We start from the raw sequence: 18,734 nt of genomic DNA, 5'->3' as shown, positions 1-18,734 counted from the left end.
TTAGTAAGAAGTGCTACGTCCGCCTTAAAGTCTGCGTCGTTATTGCAGATGGTTACAGCTCGGTTGTACAGAGACCTGATGATTCCAACTTTAGTCGAACCAGAGTGATTGGAATCATAGTGTAGGTATTGTCCAGTATGTGTGGGTTTTCGATACACAGACGTTCTTATAATGCCATTTGTATTCTTGACAAGAACATCTAAGAATGGCAGCGTCGAATTTTTCTCCGTCTCCATGGTGAATTTGATACTTGGCACCATGTTGTTCAGGTGGTGTAAGAAGCCCTGAAGTATGTCTTCACCTTTATCCCAGATGATAAATGTATCATCAACGTATGTAGCTTTAGTCGTGAGGTGCTGATTGCCTGTTCCTCAAACCATTCCCTATATATGTTGGCTACCACCGGAGACAGCGATGATCCCATAGGCAGACCCTCATCCTGAGCGTAAAACCTATCTTTTACTTGAAAATAGGAATTACGTAGGCAGACCTCCCAAAAGTTCCATAACTCCTCCGAGCGGAAGCTTGGTTCGAGACGGAAGTGACGTGTCATTGCTCAGTTTATCCTCAGTCTTCAGGGAATCTTTAATCGGGACATTGGTGTAAAGACTTTACACATCAAAGCTAACCATTCTATCCTCTGGTCCGATGTTGATAGGTCGAAGTAGATCAACAAAATGACTGGAGTTCTTAACGTATGAATCAGTATTCCCTTAGAGTGGTTTGAGTATTTCTAAAAGGAACCTAGAAAGTTCTGGCGTTGCTGAATCCCTTGGGCTAGTAATGGGTCGCAATGGCATCAATTCCTTGTGAACTTTCGGTAGTCCATAAAGACGTGAAGGCTTACTGTGATCTGGGGTAAGTCTTGTACGTACGGCGTCCGTTAAGAAAAAGGAATAGTTCTTTAGTGTTCTGGACACTCTTCCTTCAATGGTCGCCGTTAGATCTTTTGATAACGACCTGTATTTTCCTTACTGTAGAACCTCTTCGATTTTGGGCTCGTAGGTATTCACGTCTATTAAAACTGTCGCAGTTCCCTTATCCGCTGGTAGAATTTTAATGGTTTTATTCTTCCTCAGATCTTTCAGCGCTCTCTCTTCCTCTCTGCCAATATTTTTAATAATTTTTAGCCTGTTCAGCTGGTCCAGAGTGCTTCTAATCTCATATCTTAGTTTATCAGCGACCGCGCGGGGTAGCTGAACAGACTCGATTGAAGAAATTACATCCAGAAGCTGGGGTTTGGAGGATATTGCAAAGTTTAGTGCTCGCCTCAATACTTTTTCTTCCGGGGCAGTAAGAGTTCTCTTCGATAAATTTATGATGGTTTTAAGAAGAAAAAAAAAAGAAAATAAAAAACTGAAAAGAAAATTGTTTTGACATTCTGAGACGTTTAGACTGTGACGAATCGAAAGTAAAAGATTTTTCTTACCTGCGTGGGTGCCTGGGCGGCGGCAGCAGCTTGCGCCGCCGCCGCGTCGTACATCCTGAGGGTGGCGGCGTGCATCGCCGCCACCGACGGCTGATAAGCGGCCGCGGCCGCCGCTTGATTCATCGAGTGGGCGGCCGCAGCCGCCGCCCCCGGATTATAAATGAATTGCGGTAAAGGGGCGGGCGCGAGGAGCGGCTGACCTGTCACCGCGGCCGCGTGTTGCATCTGGGACGCCATGTCCGTCCTTATTTGGCCCATCGGTACTAAAATATGACAAAATAATTGAATTCCTGAACAATTTAAGTCAAACAAAGGAAATTTTTCTTACTTTTTCTTATTCTATTCGTTTGCGGCGGTGGCGGCTGATACTGAGGACTAATGGTCATATAATGCATCGGCATCATCACGGGCATCGGGGGTCCCCCTGGGCCACTCACCGTCGTAATGTACGGACTGTGGGAAGGAGTTTGGGGGGTGTGCGGTCTGCTGGCCGATGGGGTGCTCGGGGATCTGGAAAAACTAATTTTTGAACCTTATTGTTAAGTCTTGATTTAAAAACGTTTTGTGAATTTTCGTTACTCGAATTTTCTTACCTGGGTTGGAAGGGTTTAGCCGTGGGATTCAAGACGAACTCCTTGGCGTTGGGGTTCAACTTGGATTTGGCGATCGTACTTTGCAATTTTTCACTATCGCTACCCGGGGGACTCTGCGCGGGGCTCGGTTGCTTTTGGGAGCCGGACGATTGACTTTGGTCCGTTACACTTCTGAAAAATTGACGAAGAAAATCAACTTCTGTTTACCAGTTTTGCAATAATAATAATTATAATTTGGTTCACTTACCCACTCAGCGTACTAAGGCTACAACTACTATTCGGCGATAGGGTGGAACTAAGTGTCTGGCCGCCCTGTTGCGAAGGAGGCGGCATATGGGGCGGCGCCAATTGAGGCGACTCCGTCCCGCCGCCCATCGGATGAGGTGGAGGCGGCGCCAATTTAAACTCGTGCGAAAACGCGTGGAGCTCCTTGAGCGCCTCTTGGCTCTGGGGCGAGAGGGAAACTTGTTGCTGCTGCTGCTGTTGGGGCGGTTGATGGGGATGGTGGGGCGGAGGCGGTCGAGACTGTGGAGGCGGCTGTTGTTGTTGCTGCTGTTGCTGGGGCGGCGCTTGGTGTGTCTGAGGAACTTCCTAAAACAAGACAATACGTTAAAAGTGTGGTAAATAAACCTCAAAGCAAAAAATTTGAATTTATTGTTATGAAGTTTTTTCACTCACTTGCGGTTTAACGTCTTGATACTGTTGCGGCATTTGCTGTTGATGTGGGGGCGGCGGCCCTTGGGGATGTCCCGGAGGCGGTCCTTGCTGCTGTACCACCACCACCCGCTCTTGCATCTGTTGCTGCTGCTGGTACTGCTGCTGCTGCTGTTGCTGTTGGTGACGCTGTTGACGTTGTTGCGGACCCGACTTAAGGTCGCCGTTCATTTGGGGCGGCTTGACGTGCGCGGGGGGCGGCACCCCCGTGTGCGGCATCACTCCCTGCGGTCGAATTTGGGGCGGGGGCGGACCCTGTTGGTACTGGTGGGGCGGCGTGTGCGAGTTGGGTCGCGGCGGCGCCGGATTGTTCGGTAAAGGCACGTGTTGCTGTTAATAATTAATTAAACATTTACTAACGACCCTTTTTCTTTTTTCCCTAAAAGTGTGTTAGAAAACTAGAAGAATCCTTCTGATCAATATGCAAATGTATATCCAAAATGTTAGAGGATTTTCAACCAACTTGCACTCACTGCTAATAAAGGCTTCTTACTGATTGAAAGAACTCGTTCATTATCTGAAAGAGACCTACGTAAGTAGAGAAAAAGTAAAAACTCCAAGCGACTCAAAATATATTTTGAGACCTAGACTTGAGATTTTTATTTTTTCTCTAAGGCTTCTTACTCCCAATACCGTATTATTGCGTTAAATGAGACCTGGTTCGCTGTTTTTCCTCGATTTTTTAATGTATCATCTGTCGATATTTTAATAATTGTCTTATTATTAGGATTTGTTGAACAATAAAACTTTTAATATAAAATAATAATTATCGATAACCCAGTAAGTTTTTGAGATACAAAAAGATTTTATATGAAATATATATATATATATTGTATATGGAATTATTCTTTAAGCAACACTCTTTCTTCCAATAAATGAATTATCAATATAAACAATCTTAAGCAAAGTAAAAAATTGTTTAAAAAAATATAATATGCAACTTTAGAACATTAAAGATATTACATGTTTGTAATTATGTGCATTTTAATAGTAAATATAATTGCAATATAAAATCACATAAATATCCTACAAGAGGTAGAGAAAGCCAACTAACACTTCTTGTAAAAATACTATTGAACAATATTTTGTTAATTATTTGAGACCTAAACTCTATAATGTTTTATATTAGGATATTAGGAACATAGAGAGCCTAGAGGTAAATTCAAAAAGAAATCAAAACAATATGTGTTCAATTTCTAGAAGTTTTTCAATATAAATGTAAGCATACCTTGTCTACTTGTGTACAAAAAACTAGTCAGCTACCTCGGGCCAATACATAAAATTGTACTTAATTAATAATTTTAGAAGTAGATAACTTATAAGCGTTTTTTTAAGCACACATATTATTGAATATGTAGTATTATGTACTATTTCACCATTTATCTCTGGAAGTCAAAAACTTAGAGAGTGGTATGTACTTCAATACGTAAGTTAAAAAACTACCCTTGGACAAGGCATATCACTCGTGAAGTCAATTTCGTCTAATTTGGGATAAATTTATACCTTGTATTTATGCGTTGAATTAGCTGTTTTTTGTTACTTATCTGTTGTTTTATTTATATCAATTTTACTTTTATGCTTTTTGTCAATTCAATCCAGCTGTATTGTTGATCATATAGTATATTTATGTTTTTGTTTATATGTATATCTGTACATATATTTGATTCTATTTTCAAATTTTAGTTCTATCTCACCTAAAATGGGATCAACATATCCTAAAACTGACTAGTAATATACGCAAACGTATTTTCCGCTTTTATATTCTAAGGAATATCTTAAACAGCAAATTACTCTTGTTGGTTTAGCGATCGTTGGTTGAATCTCTTCTAAGATACGGAGTGATCACCTGGGGAGGCATATATAATAATTCAAATTCAAATTCAAATTCAAATTTATTAATCATTTTGGTTATATTATAACAATTTTTAACTTAATTATATTCAATAATAATAGTTAACAGTCATTGTTTTTAACATACACCTAGATGTTGTAACATCTGTTTGTGTATGCTGAGAAATCACAAAATTTTAGTAATAATATAAAATATAACTAACCATAATCTACAACTAAACAAAAATTCTCCAATAAAATTTCCCTTCCCAAAACTATTTAAAAAAATTAAATTTATCTATATTTGAATAAATAAATTTTCTACAGACCTTACTAAAGTTTTTAATATTATTTATATTTTTTAAGCTGTTTGGTAAGATGTTATAAAATTTCGGGGACAAGTATCCTAAAAATCGTTGCCCTATAGTTTTTTTTATGTTTGGTATTTTTAGGTGTCTGTTTATATTATTTCGGGTTGTGTAGGAATGACTAACATAATTCTTGATTTTTTCTGATTTATGTGTATAAATGCATGTTGACAATATGTAAATTGAGCGTATATTAAAAATTTCTTCAGAATATAATTGTTGTGTAGGAAATCTTTTTTGTTTTTTGTATATAACTTTTAAAATAAAGTTTTGTACTACATTAAGTTGTTTTAAACAATTCTTGTATAGACCTCCCCAGACAATCACCCCATACCTTAACAAGGACTCAACCAAGGATTTATAAATTAAAATTAGTAGTTTTTCATTTAAGATATTTCTCAAAATATGAAATCGATAAATAAGTTTACGGATGTTTTGTGTTAATTTTAGAATGTGTTGGTCCCATTTTAAATGTTTATCCACAATGATACCCAGATATTTAGTAAATGAAACTTCCTTGATATCAATTAATTCAAGTTTAATTTGTTGAAAGCTGGGGCGATTAGCAGCTGTTATAGAAAATGCAATATAGTTTGTTTTTTGACTATTGAGACTTAATTTAAAAGAATCCAGCCAGTTCTTGACTGTTGCTAGACCAAGTTCTGCAGTTTTCTTTGTGTCTCCCCAAGAAATTCCGTGAAACACCGCAACCGTGTCATCTGCATATGATATCAGTGACCCGTCATGAATTTTAAGATTGGTAAGAGCGTTAATATAAGTTATAAAGAGTATAGGTCCAATAACTGTTCCTTGTGGAATTCCAATTTTTACATAAGATGGTTCACTAATCTCATTATTTATTTTTAAAGACTGTTTTCTGTCCCCCAAGTAACTTTCAAAGACCCTTGACACTGGACCTCTAATACCATAAGATCTTAAAGTATCTAGCAAAAGCTCATGCGGTACAGTGTCAAAGACCTTTGCTAGGTCCAGAAACACTGCCAAACACTTTCTATCACCATCAAAAGCCTGATTCACTCGCTTTGTTAATTCGCAGACAGCATCGGATGCGCTGAGCCCCCCAATGAAACCAAACTGATTTTGTGTTAATATGTTATTTTTTTGTAAATAGTCAATAAGTCTATCTTTCAAACATTTCTCGAAGAGCTTGGAAAAATTATTGATCACACTTATAGGACGATAGTTACCTATTTCACATTTATCACCTGATTTATATATTGGAGTGATTATTGATACTTTAAATTGAGTAGGTACTGTTCCTGTTTTAAATATTAGGTTGATAATGTGAACCAATGGTTCAATAAGGTAAATATGAAATTTTTTTATAAATTTTGAGCTAATAGTATCTATCCCAGGCGCTGAATTGTTTTTTAACGAAAAAATATGTTTAATTATTTCATTCCTATTAGTTGGTTTTAGAAACATTGAAGATACACTGTTATGATTAATTTTGAATTGTTTTTTTGGTTTTTTTATTTGGTTTTGCATATTTACTCCTACGTTTATAAAATACTGATTACAAAAGTTTGCCATGTCTTTGTTATTTGAAAATTCTTTGTTATTATTTTTTATTTTTATTATGTCATTTCCTTTAGTAGTAATTTGATTTGTAACCTCATTTATAGCCTTATACATTTTGCTCATATTATTCTTAGATTCCTCAATTTTTGTTTTGTAATAGTCATTTTTACATTTATTTATTATTTTACCCAATGAGTTTCTGTATGTTTTATATTGTTGTTCTTTTTCCAAACTATAATTTTTATTCAATTTTCTTTTCATTTTGTCCCTATTTTTTATTGAACATATAATAGCAGCAGTTATCCAAGGTTTTATTTTTTTAATTATTTTTTGTTTTAATATTTTTGTCTCTTCACAGCTTTGTATAATATGTTCGACAACATTATAAAAAATTTTGGTTGCAATTTCGACATCATTAATATTTAAGATAGTGTTTTCCCAATTTTGTTTTATAAGTAAATCTTTTGCCTTCTCATTGTTTAATATTTTTATAGTTTTAATTTTTATATTATTGGAAACATTACCTGCCCGAACCTCGTCTCTAGCAAAATTAAGCAACACAGGATAGTGATCGGTAACGTCAGTTTCCAAAATAAAAGAAAGATGTTTATTTTTGTTTTCCAAAAATTTTTTTTTAAGGAAAATGTGGTCAATACAGGTCCTTGATGTTAATGTGACCCGTGTAGGACCAGTTATAAGGGAGTAGAATCCGTAAGACATCAAGAGAGCTAGGTAGTTATTTGTATCAGCTGAATTTTCAGATAGAGTATTTATGTTTATATCTCCCAGAAGTATTTCTGTTTGCTGATTACATTCACGTAATAAATAATTTTCCAGGTCATCGAGAAAAGACGATACTACCGTCGAGGGAGGTCTATATATACACGTTATGCCATATTGTATATCAGTTATAGCTAAAGTTATCCTAATCAAAGTAATTCCCGACCTAATTAGTTTTATATTTTCTACTTTGTTTATGTTTAAATTATTTTTTATATAAACAACCACCCCATTATTCTGGTTACAGTCTCCCCCATTATAATACATTTTAAAGCCCTCTATATTAAATTCATTACCAACCAATTGCCATGTTTCACCCAAAACAATAATGTCGCAGGATATTAAATTATATGTTTGTAGAAAAACTATCATTTGATCAAAGTTTTTTTTTAAACTTCTTATGTTAAAATGAATGATATTTAAGAGTTTGGACCCTATGTTAATTTTTTTGCTTACATAATCACAGTCCGTACTTTGTTGATCCGCATTATCTAAAACGTCCAGTTCTTGTAGCACTTCTACCTCTTGCCTATTATTTGCCATAACTTCCATCATAGTCAATTTTGTTTTTCAAAAGCGTGATTTGATGTTCAAAAGACGGACAAGTTTTGTCGTTTGCAGCATGATTTATATTGTGCTCCAAATTAAACTTTGCGTTTGCATGAATACAATTGATGCATTTTTTTTGGTTTTTTGGGCACTCCTTAACTGCGTGTTTCTCCGAACAATACTCACAAAAGACCTCATTCGGACATTCCGTATTTTTGTGAAAAAATCCTTGGCATTTAAAACATCTGGGTACACTTATATCTTCAAATACTGGGTAACGCTGCCATCCCATATATAGTTTCTTTACTGCAATTAACTTATGAAATAATTTGGCTGAACAATTTCCGTAGATAGTATAAGAATATTTTTTTTTATTGAGTTTAAAGAAAGTTATTTCTAGGTGGTCCATTGCTTCAATAAAATGATTTTGTTCCCGGATTCTGGCCTCTACAAATTCACTATTTAAATCGTCTTTATCATTTATTTTATAGTCAATTATCTTGAAGCGGGGATTTCTTAGTTTTGTCACCTCTATGTTGTAGCCATTCAATTTTTCTTCTGCTTCCTTTTTAAGTATATCTATATCATTTTTTCCCTGGCATTTAATTAGAATATAGCCGTTTTTTGTACTTTTTATACTATTTACACTAATCTTTAATTCGGCAGGATTTATCTTCTTTCTCAAGTCTTCCTTTATTTTTTCAATGTTCTGGTGTTTTTTTGGCCTAATAATAAGGCTAGGAATATTTGTTTGTTTTTGATGATTTAATGGCTTTTTAAGGATATCACTGTATTGTAAGGAATTTAATACATGAGCTTCACTTTTACTGGATTCAAGATTTTCTATTTTTTGTTGTAGTAGGGCAATTATTTCTTCTTTGCTTTCTATTATTTTATTTTTATCCTCTATTGTTCCTTGAAGAAGTTTGTGAGGTTTAAATCTTTGACATTCAGTGCAATCAAATCTTAAAATTCTCTCACCTTTTAGTTCTAGGACCTTCACTTCCGATGCTGACAAATTCCCACAATTCTTACATATTCCTTTTCTGCATGTGTCACATTGGAAAAGTGGTTTAATTTTAGTTTTACACACATCAATATACATAATAATTCTTTGAAACAACTCAACATTGTACAGAATTATATTCTGAGAGTTATAAACAAAAAAGATACTCGACTCAACTTCTGGATATTTTTAATGTCCGATCCATATACATATTATCTACGTGTATCTGTGCACACAAATCAAACCACTTTAAAACATATATAAATCACCAACATTACACAAGAAATAATATTAACAGACATTTAAAAATACCAAACATTCGTAAGAATTTAGAGCATAGATTTATAAGATTATTAGCTCCAAAGTTCTGTAATATTCTTCCAAATGACATATGAGGAGGCTTAGAGCAAAACCAAATAAATCCACCAAAAATGATTTTTGGAAAAATAGTATTTTTCTGTAACGAGAAAAGTAGTATTTTAAAAAAATTTCTTACTAGCAAGCACTATTAGATAAATCATGATAAAGCATTTGCTAGAATATAAATTTAAAAAAAAATTAGTATTAAATAAAAACAAAAATGGATTTATTTGATTTTGCTCAACTTTATTAGAAAAAATGAACACAAGTGTTATTTTTACTACTAATACAAACAGAAACATTATGGCATTGCGTTAACTAACAGCAAACCATATCCATTGCAGAACAATTTAATCTGGGTTATATTATCCAGTTCCAAAGATTTTAGGTAATCAAACAAAGCAGATGACACTTCTGTAGCACTCCTGCCAGTCTGATCTTCAGTCCAAATATAAAACGTTGGGTTTTTAGAGTTTACTACCAACACAGCAAAAAGAATAGAGGCTTATTTGGTGCGAATAAAATGCATCGGAAATTTGCGTGCGTGGTAAGAGTTGAACCTGCTGCAGGTCAAAGCAGAAAGTCAGAAAATTTTCTCGCTCTTGCTTACCAAGTTCGTAAAAGGCTTTCGCTCATCTTTTATGAACTTGATATTCAGTCATATACTTGGTTTTCCCTCTTTGGTCTTTTTCAGACTCAATTAAATACTTTAGACGCGTGCATTGGGAACAGGTATCATAAGCCGGGGACGAAAATCCAATATTAAATTTTGTTAGAAAAACCTTTCTAAACATGTGGTAGCCAACTTGGTACTCACTTTCAGCGTGTTCATTATACATACGTTGTAACTTTTTAATGCTTAGATGGGCAGGTAAATAAACCCTTTGAGATTTTTTCTCGATTATAATGACTTTCAGTGCCACGCAATTTACCAATGAATGCGCCCTTTTGTCCAACCTTTTTGTTTAAATATGGCCACCTCCTTTTCGCTCTTTAGGACAGTCCCCTAAGTCAATAATCTTACATACTGTAAACAATCTGTAGTTGTTAACAACTGTTGCTGCCATGAAAAAGGTCCTGCAGACTTTAACTGCCTCTGCTGATCTGTTCTTTTAATTTTTAAAAAGAAGTTTGCAGCCCTTGTTCTTTGTCGAGGATTATCTTTAGCAGACGTCCTACCTTACAGTACCACAGATTACCTAAACCAGATGCGAATGTAAGCCTGGCGGCATGATCTGCGTTCCCCATTTTCGTCCTATTTTCGTCCGCTCAACGTCGGATCGAATAGTATGGGAGCCGATTATTTTAGTTTCACGCTTGCTTCGGTACCCGTGACGCTGAAAAGTGGCATAGTGCGAGCGCAAATATATTTTTTTAACTATAATGAGTTATAAGTGCATAAGTAGATGCTGTTCTTCTGTGAACACAGAAGTAACCTTTTTTGGTCTTCCAAGTGATCCTTTAAGGTAAACGTATTTAATTTATTTAGTTTTAAAATAATACGCACCGTTTGTTTAGACGTGAAGCTTGGCTTCGTGCAGCTAAAAGAGAAGACCTGCTGCAAAAAGAAAACTTTAAAAATTACAGAATATGTAGAAAGCATTTTGCGGAAAAATATATCTCAACTGGAGGGAAAAAGTTATTTCCAAACGCTATACCTACATTTGTTTGTAATCATATTTGTGTACTTACATCGACGGAAATAAATGAAACTGAAATTAATGTTAATCTGGAATACGAAAGCGAAGAACCTCCACGAAAGATTTTGATTTTATCAGGTAGGTTAACTAACAATAACAATAAAATATAACATTTTAATGTGTTTTTATTAATTTATGTTTTTTTTTTGCTAATTTAAAAAAAGAGCTGATTGTGTTATTAATCTTAATCAAACATATATTTTTATTTTTTAGTTTAACACGATTTAGTTACCTAATTCTTTCTTTACTGTCTCATTGGAAATTGGCCGAAGAAAATTGCAATTTTGCTATGTTTAAGACTTAATTCTTGTGCTGTTATATGAAGCTTAAATTTAAATATTTTTCACTATGGTTCAAAAATATATAAGAACCGCATTGTCAGCAATATTCCTAATTAGAAATATTCCTAATTAAAAGGGGCTTTTGGTTTGTTGTTTATCAATTACACTAAAAGTATATGAGAAATATTAATAAAAAAAAAAAAATAGTTAGTACAATGCAAAAAATAAAAACTCTTTAGAGTTACAGGTCGCTAACATATGTATATAATAAAAGCAAACAATAAGTCACATTTCTCTTCAGCAAAATGTCAAGTATTTGTTTTTATTCTGTTTGCCCCTCGGTTTACCCTGCCTTATCAAGTTTTGTAATATTTATTTTATTTTTTCACTTTCACACAAATAAAAATTTGTTTTTAAAAGGACATTTTTTTTAAAATGTGCTTTAGAAAATAAATATTTTTAAAACTTTTTTAATAATATTTATTTTTTTCTTTGTTATTATCTAGATGTGGATAACCTTAAATCAAATAAAGATATGATTGACCAAACGACCAATTATAAATTTGTTCAAAGTGATTTTTCAAAGGCATATGTAAACACAGGTATTAGCATAGGCATTATCTAAATATTTATAAAAATAGTATTAGAGTTAATAATTTTTTAGATGTGACAGGCACTAAAGATACGCCCATCAATTACATTACAAGCATAAAATCACCAAGCATAGGAACACAAATTTCATCTGCATTGACTGCCAATAGCCCAAGAAAGCTGAAGTTGCGATACCAAGTCAGAGGTTTAAAAAGAAATATTTTAAAACAAAAAAAGCAATTTGAGCAGGCTAAAGCGATTAAACCGAAACTCGATAGTTTTATTAAATTATGTGACAGCTTTTTAAATAAAACTTTATCTGAAATAATAAAAGTTCAAGCTAAATTACAGCATAAAGTAGGTAAAGCTAAACGATATCCAGATAGTTATAAACAGTTTGCTTTAGTTTTGTATTTCTTGGGGCCAAAAGCATATAGATTTCTCGCAAAAATATTAAATTTACCTACTAAACGTACTCTGGAAAAAATGACACAAAGTATTGTTTCAAAACCAGGACTAAACGAACAAACATTCAATTCTCTTGCTATTAAAGTTAAAACTATGTCTGAACTTGATAAGTATTGTACCATATGCATTGATGAAACATCTTTAATGTCCTATCTTTATTTTAATTTAGCAAAAGATAAAATTGTAGGCTGGGAGAATATTGGAAAAAATGACAATAATAATATTATAGCACAAAATGTTGCTGCTATTATGGTTCGCGGACTTTTTCATAACTGGAAGCAACCACTGGCTTATTTTTTTGTAAACTCCCAACTTACAGCTTCAGATATTTTAAAAATATTAACTGAATGCGTTAAAAAATTATCAGATGCTGGATTATTTATCCAAGGCTTAGTAACTGATATGGGCTCTAATTTTATACAGCTTTCTAGAATGCTAAAGGTTAACGAAGAAAATCCTGAATTTCAATTGGGCGATTTGAAATTAGTTTACATTTTTGACCCTTCACATTTATTAAAGGCGACTAAAAATAATTTAGCCGAAAATAATTTTCATTTTGACAACAAAGTAACGTCTTGGAAGTTTGTCGAATAATTTTATGAAAAAGATAGCCAGCAAGTGTATAGGTGTGCTCCGAAACTTACTAAATCCCACATATATCCCAATAACTTTAAAAAGATGAAGGTAAAACTGTCCACTCAAGTTTTAAGTCATAGTGTTGCGAGTGGAATGAATACATATATGACATTAGGAGCACTTCCTGTAGATGCTTTACCTACAATTCAAATTATAGATAAATTTAATACTTTGTTTGATTTGTTTAATTCTACAGATACGTCCCACCCGAATAAATTTAAAAATGCATATCAGGGTCTTGATTATCAAGTTAAATTTTTTAATCACATGTGGCTATTTTTGAAAAACCTTGAAATATGCAATAATAAGGGAAAAAATTTGACAAAAAAGTGTAAATTTCGTTCGTGTTGGATGATATCTATCTATGGATTGAAAGTTTTATGGCAGCGCCTTTCAAATTGCGGATTTAGCTACCTAAAAACCAGAAAAATAAATCAAGACTGTCTTGAAAATTATTTCGGAAATATAAGGCAACAAGGAGGGAATTGCGTAAATCCAACCCCAATTCAATTTCAAAGAGCCCATAAAAAAATATTTTGTCAGAATTTTTTACACTCTGAATATACGAACTGTGAGGACGATTTAGGCGTGCTTCTAGCTGAGCTAAAAAACGTTTCAGATGAAAATTTAAGAGAAGTGATGCCTACGCAGTCATCTCAAATATGTAAGGCAATAACTGTTTCTGATTGTGATTATAGAGAACACAGTTTAACCACACAAAATGCTTTTTAATATGTCTGTAGTTACTTGATTAAAAAAGCTTTAAATATTCATAAATGTCCCATTTGTGTCAGTTTTTCAGAAGAATCCGGAAACCTTGATGCTTCAAATTTATTAACTAAACTAAAGGCATATTGCAACACCGAAACTAATATTTTTGGTAGTTTGAAAACACCTAGCGAGAAATTTGTATGTTTTATTTATGAATTAGAAAAAAAAATTATGTTTGATCAAATATCTACTAAACCTGGCATTTCTCATAAATATTTAAACGTTATGAGTTTAATAAAATTTAATCATCCCTGTAATAATTTCCCTCGATTATATATTGTGAAGTTATTTATAAGACTTAGGATATTTTATGCTTTAAAGTACGCTAACAGAGATTTGAAATCTTTAAAAAAATCGGAGAAAACCAATAAAAAAATTCGAATTCTTAACCATTTATAATAAAATAAATATTTATTAATAGATATTTTTTTTTGAAACTGAACAACTGGTGCAAAAAAAAATGCGTGTTAAAAAATAAAGAAAGTCTATGACCAATGCTGGAAATCATCCGCTACCGGTAAAGGCCTCGCTTTGGCTGGAGCCGCGCCTTTGTACGCCGCTTGGGTTACGAACTTGAAAGGTGCCGACGCAAGCTTTCGCATCTGGTTTAGGTAATCTGTGACAGTACCTTATCATATGACATGTTTACATCTTTAGTTTTATATCTTGAACACTTTTGTTTGATACGCTATACAGCTGGCTTCTTACATTTTTAATATCTGATATTTTAACATTTTGGCATCGATATGTTTTATTATCATGTGAGCAAGGACGCTTAAATTTCTTTAGGTCTGGATCTGGACCTTCGTATCCAAAATAAAATAAATAATGTTAAAAAAAACTATTTTTTTTTTATTTTAAAACTTTTAAACCTTATATCTTACCTTTCATGTTTTCCTCTTATAGGGGGCTTTTTCCCTTATTCTGCTCCCTTGATTGGCTTCTTCCACAGCTACTGAATCTCCCAAAAAATCTTTCTCCATATTTTTTATTTAGGACCTATTACTGCAGCTTGTATTTATTTTATTTAAAAACCACTAAAAGAACCAGTCCAAACCATATTGCGTTTTTTTTGCATTTTTTGGCTTATTTTTAAATGGGAAGTATAACCTTTCTTTATTTTATTAAACAGTAGAAATAAAAACAAAAAAAATAAGCCCCATATGAACCTCCTAGGACAATTCTCTGAAGGACAAATTTCGTTTAAAAAAAAGTAATTTTTTTGAAAAACTTGAATTTCTTGAAAAATTGTTATTGTATAGTACTGAAAAAAATAGAGATTATTTAGGATACTAAAGAGTATATTTATACCAAGTTTTATGAAAATTGCATAATTTTTGGATAAATGAAAAATAAAAAACGAAAAAAAAAATTTTCGCAATTTTTGCATTTATCTTGAACATTTTGAGGTTATGTTCAAAAGTGCCCTCTACAAAAATTATAGATTTTTATATTATCTACAACTTTGCCATTAAGCACTCTTAATTTGAGCGTCAACTTTTGCCGGAAATAGCGATAGAAAAATGCTGCAGCTGTTTTTTTCAGTTTTCACCCCCGCAAAACCACCCCGCAACTACCCCAGATACGAATTTATTTTTTTTATGTTTCTTATGAACCCCTTTACCACATCCAGTCGTTCGTTTGCGGGTTGCAATTTTTTTGTTAAAAAGTACAGATTCCCCGGACTATCCTCATATGACAAGTTCAGAATGTGGAAAAGTTTAGTAAGAGGTGTACGAAGTATATATTCTTAAATTTAAATAAATTTGGGTCTTTTAAATGAATTGGTTAGCTACAGCTTCAGTTACCAACTTCTTTCTTTTTAAAAATGTATTTAAATATTAAGTTCATATTTAACTTGCTAATTGGACTTGTTACATGCTGCTAGTAATCCTATTTATTACGAATTATTAGTTTACACCGGCGGCATTATTGTTATTATTATTATAAGTATTATTACTTTGTTTTTTTTTATATATTCTATGTTTCATAGTCTTAGTTTATCCATCTAGGTGCATGTTTTAACTAATTTTGTTAAATTTATAATTCTTGAGCAATATGAACCTTATAATATGAAATAACGTAAATGTTTGTCATAAATAAATAAATCTGTTTTATTTGATCATTAGGGTAATTTTTTATTTTCTTGAATTTTTCTTTTATAAACAGTTTTGTAAATTAGAACATAATAAGCCCTTTATAAACTAAAGCAATTTTTTATTTAATTTGACTTGATATTGTTTGCTTTTATTGTATTCATTCTCAGCACATACAGGTACTGTGTACTGAGGTGCAAATAAATTATATTACATTCTTTTTTTGTTGAAATGTGTTCATTTGTATAATTTCTGTTTTGACTATCATATTGTTTATTGAATACTTTACAAACATCATATAACACTAATTACATATAAAGTTACTATAGACTAGTTAACATATATCACATATTATAGTTTTTATTTAATATTGATACAATTGATACATCAGCTAGATATGAAACATCTGTATGTGCGGTATCAAATCATGTTATTTACTTTTAGATATAAACTAATAATATTTTCTATTATAAATATTATCACAAAGATAAGAAAGATTGAGAAACTAAGCAAGTTAGAGAGAAGCATAATTAAAAAATTATGCATACATACATATATATTAAAAAATTCAAAATACAACCAACCATGACACTATCTGTGTTCAAATGCTCACACGAAAAACTTTTCAAATTGGTGAGCGCTTTCAAAGATTACACTCTCACACAACAACTTAAATTTTTAACAAGTTATACAGTTTAAGTCCAAAGTAATTTATGTATCTTAGATTAAGATTATTAATACTTAGTGGTAGTTTAATTTGCCTATTGCACCTAGTTCTTGTATCATAATCATGATTAACAAAAGACTTTAAATTAGGTCGAATATGTATATAAGAACAGATTGTGAGAGTGTAAATTGATCGAATGTTAAAAATATCTTTATTAAATAGTAAATGCGTAGGGTACAATCTATCCTTTTTTTAAAAATAATTTTTAAAATATATTTCTGTATTATATTTAATTTGTACAGGCAGTTATTATAAAGTCCTCTCCACACAGAATATACCATATCTTATAATTGATTCCATAAATGCTTTATACAACATTATTAAAGTCTTAGTATTTAAAAATTCCCTCGATAAGTAAAAGTTATGAATTAGTTTTCGAATTTTGTTGGAAAGACAGTCAATATGCGGTTGTCATTTCACAAACTCATCAATTACAACTCCAAGGTATTTTGTACATGAAGTTTCTTTAACACAGTGATTATCTACTAAAATAGAACTATAATGTGGTCTATTCGCCTTAGTAGGTGAAAAGGCTATGCATGTTGTTTTAGCTAAGTTTAATAATAATTTAAACGTTTGAAGCCAATTTTTTTTATAGTCAAATTATTTACAGATTTATCTTTCACAATGTCCCAAGACTCTCCGGAAATCACAAGGGCAGTATCATCTGCATAAGATTCTAGTAGACCATCTACTGTACCCTTAATAGTGAGTTGATATATATTATAAAAAGTAAATATAATAGATAAATAAAAAATTAATAAAATAACAGCAAAAACATACGAATTACCCAACCCAATCAGCTCTAACTACCCAAATCTCAAACCCATCCTCAGTAATTCCCTTTTAATAACATAAAAAAAAAAATATTTCCAGTAGTTGTCAAGTTACCCTGTAAAATGATAAACTTAACACTTACCATGGGTTGATTATGCGGCGGCATATTGTGGGGCGGCTGCTGTGGCGGCGGCATGTTTTGAATTTGCGGGGGCGGCGCCACTTGGGGCGGCATCGGGGAGTTGTGCATGTGGGGCAGAGGCGGTCCCACCAATTGAGGCTGTTGCAGTTGGGGCGAGGGCTGTTGGGGTTGTACAGGAGGTGCATGCGCGTCTGATCATAAAAATACATTTAGTTTGAGCTTAAAGGGTTTCTAATCGTTTTCTAATAATGAAAACTTAAAATGTGTGATTATATTAATAAGAGAAAAAATGCAATTAAACTCACTTGGAACTGTGTGAATACTGTTCTGGTGTACCGGATGTTGATTGTTGTTCATCGGCGGTGGATATTGTACCGGTGGCCGTGTATCTTTGGGGGAGGGTGAGTTTTGACTGCTAGAGCTGCCAGAGGGCGGGGGTGTGTTTCGTACCAGTTTTCCATTGTTTTGGCCCATTCGTTTAGCGGGAGGAATGTATTTGCCTATTGCACAAAAAAAAAATCGAGTCACTTTAATATATTCCTCAAAACATGTATTTCTTAAGGCTCCGCTACCTATCTTCTAGCCACACAGCTGAGGGGCAGCGGTGAGAGACGCGGTAGTAATAAATGTCTATTTTAGAACGGTTAATAAAATTTCAGTGATCCTCTTACGCCGGGATCCGATGTAATTTCATTTTATATACCTGCATTACTACCTAATATTGCTATTATATATGCATTTTGGGTTTTTTTTTTAGTGCGTGATAGTTCCGGGATGTAGCTGTGTGGTTTCGTTGCGATCATTTTTTGCATTTTATTTTGGTGGTTACATACTGAAAAACTGAAGTGTTCCTGTGTTTGCACTAGTATTTTTTAAAAATTGAATTAGCGGTTTATAGTTTTTCGCGAAATCAAAAATGTAATTTTCAGGTCCTTTTTATTGGCATAAAAAACCAATATTGTACAATTTGCCAACTCTCAAAAAATCAAGGACACAATCAGATGCCTAAAAGGCATAAATGCTTTAAAAACTTTGAAGGTTCTTCAACGAGCATGGAAGGCGATATTTTAAAAGAAGGATTTCTCCATAGTTTAGAGCAACATGGATTAATCTACCATAAATTAATAGCTGACGGAGACTGCAATTCTCTGAAAAAAATGTTAGATGCTCATCCATATAAAAATGTCATGCTGAGTGCAGAAATCAACTTCTACGAAATTACTCCCGGAAAATTCGGGATTTAGGTAAAGACGTCAATGCTGGGCCATTAGTTCTTCGGAAGCAAATAAGCGTAAGTACTTACTATTCGTAGAAAAATTATTTTAGGAAAAATACTTATGTTTCTGGTAAAGAAAAACATATTTGTAGATTTAT

General features: G+C 33.0%; 1 protein-coding gene across 4 annotated transcripts in view; it reads right to left on the bottom strand.

The window, feature by feature from the left end:
* The window catches only part of LOC126733518 (ataxin-2 homolog), a 78,461-nt gene that overhangs the window by 36,163 nt on the left and 23,564 nt on the right, over positions 1–18,734 (bottom strand). For 3 of the 4 annotated variants that reach the window (XM_050436844.1, XM_050436846.1, XM_050436842.1), the window contains 7 exons: positions 17,666–17,860; positions 17,361–17,551; positions 2,701–3,066; positions 2,270–2,613; positions 2,023–2,193; positions 1,758–1,948; positions 1,430–1,692 (listed from right to left, as the gene is read on the bottom strand). In XM_050436844.1, coding sequence (XP_050292801.1) covers positions 1,430–1,692; positions 1,758–1,948; positions 2,023–2,193; positions 2,270–2,613; positions 2,701–3,066; positions 17,361–17,551; positions 17,666–17,860 — 1,721 coding nt within the window. The remainder of the gene's footprint in view (positions 1–1,429; positions 1,693–1,757; positions 1,949–2,022; positions 2,194–2,269; positions 2,614–2,700; positions 3,067–17,360; positions 17,552–17,665; positions 17,861–18,734) is intronic. The other variant, XM_050436843.1, reaches the window with a different exon arrangement.

The sequence above is a fragment of the Anthonomus grandis genome, chromosome 2 (assembly GCF_022605725.1).
Source record: "Anthonomus grandis grandis chromosome 2, icAntGran1.3, whole genome shotgun sequence".
In the NCBI taxonomy this organism is placed as follows: domain Eukaryota; kingdom Metazoa; phylum Arthropoda; class Insecta; order Coleoptera; family Curculionidae; genus Anthonomus; species Anthonomus grandis.
The sequence above is the reverse complement of the archived record's forward strand: the minus strand, read 5'-3'. Positions and strand labels throughout refer to the sequence as shown.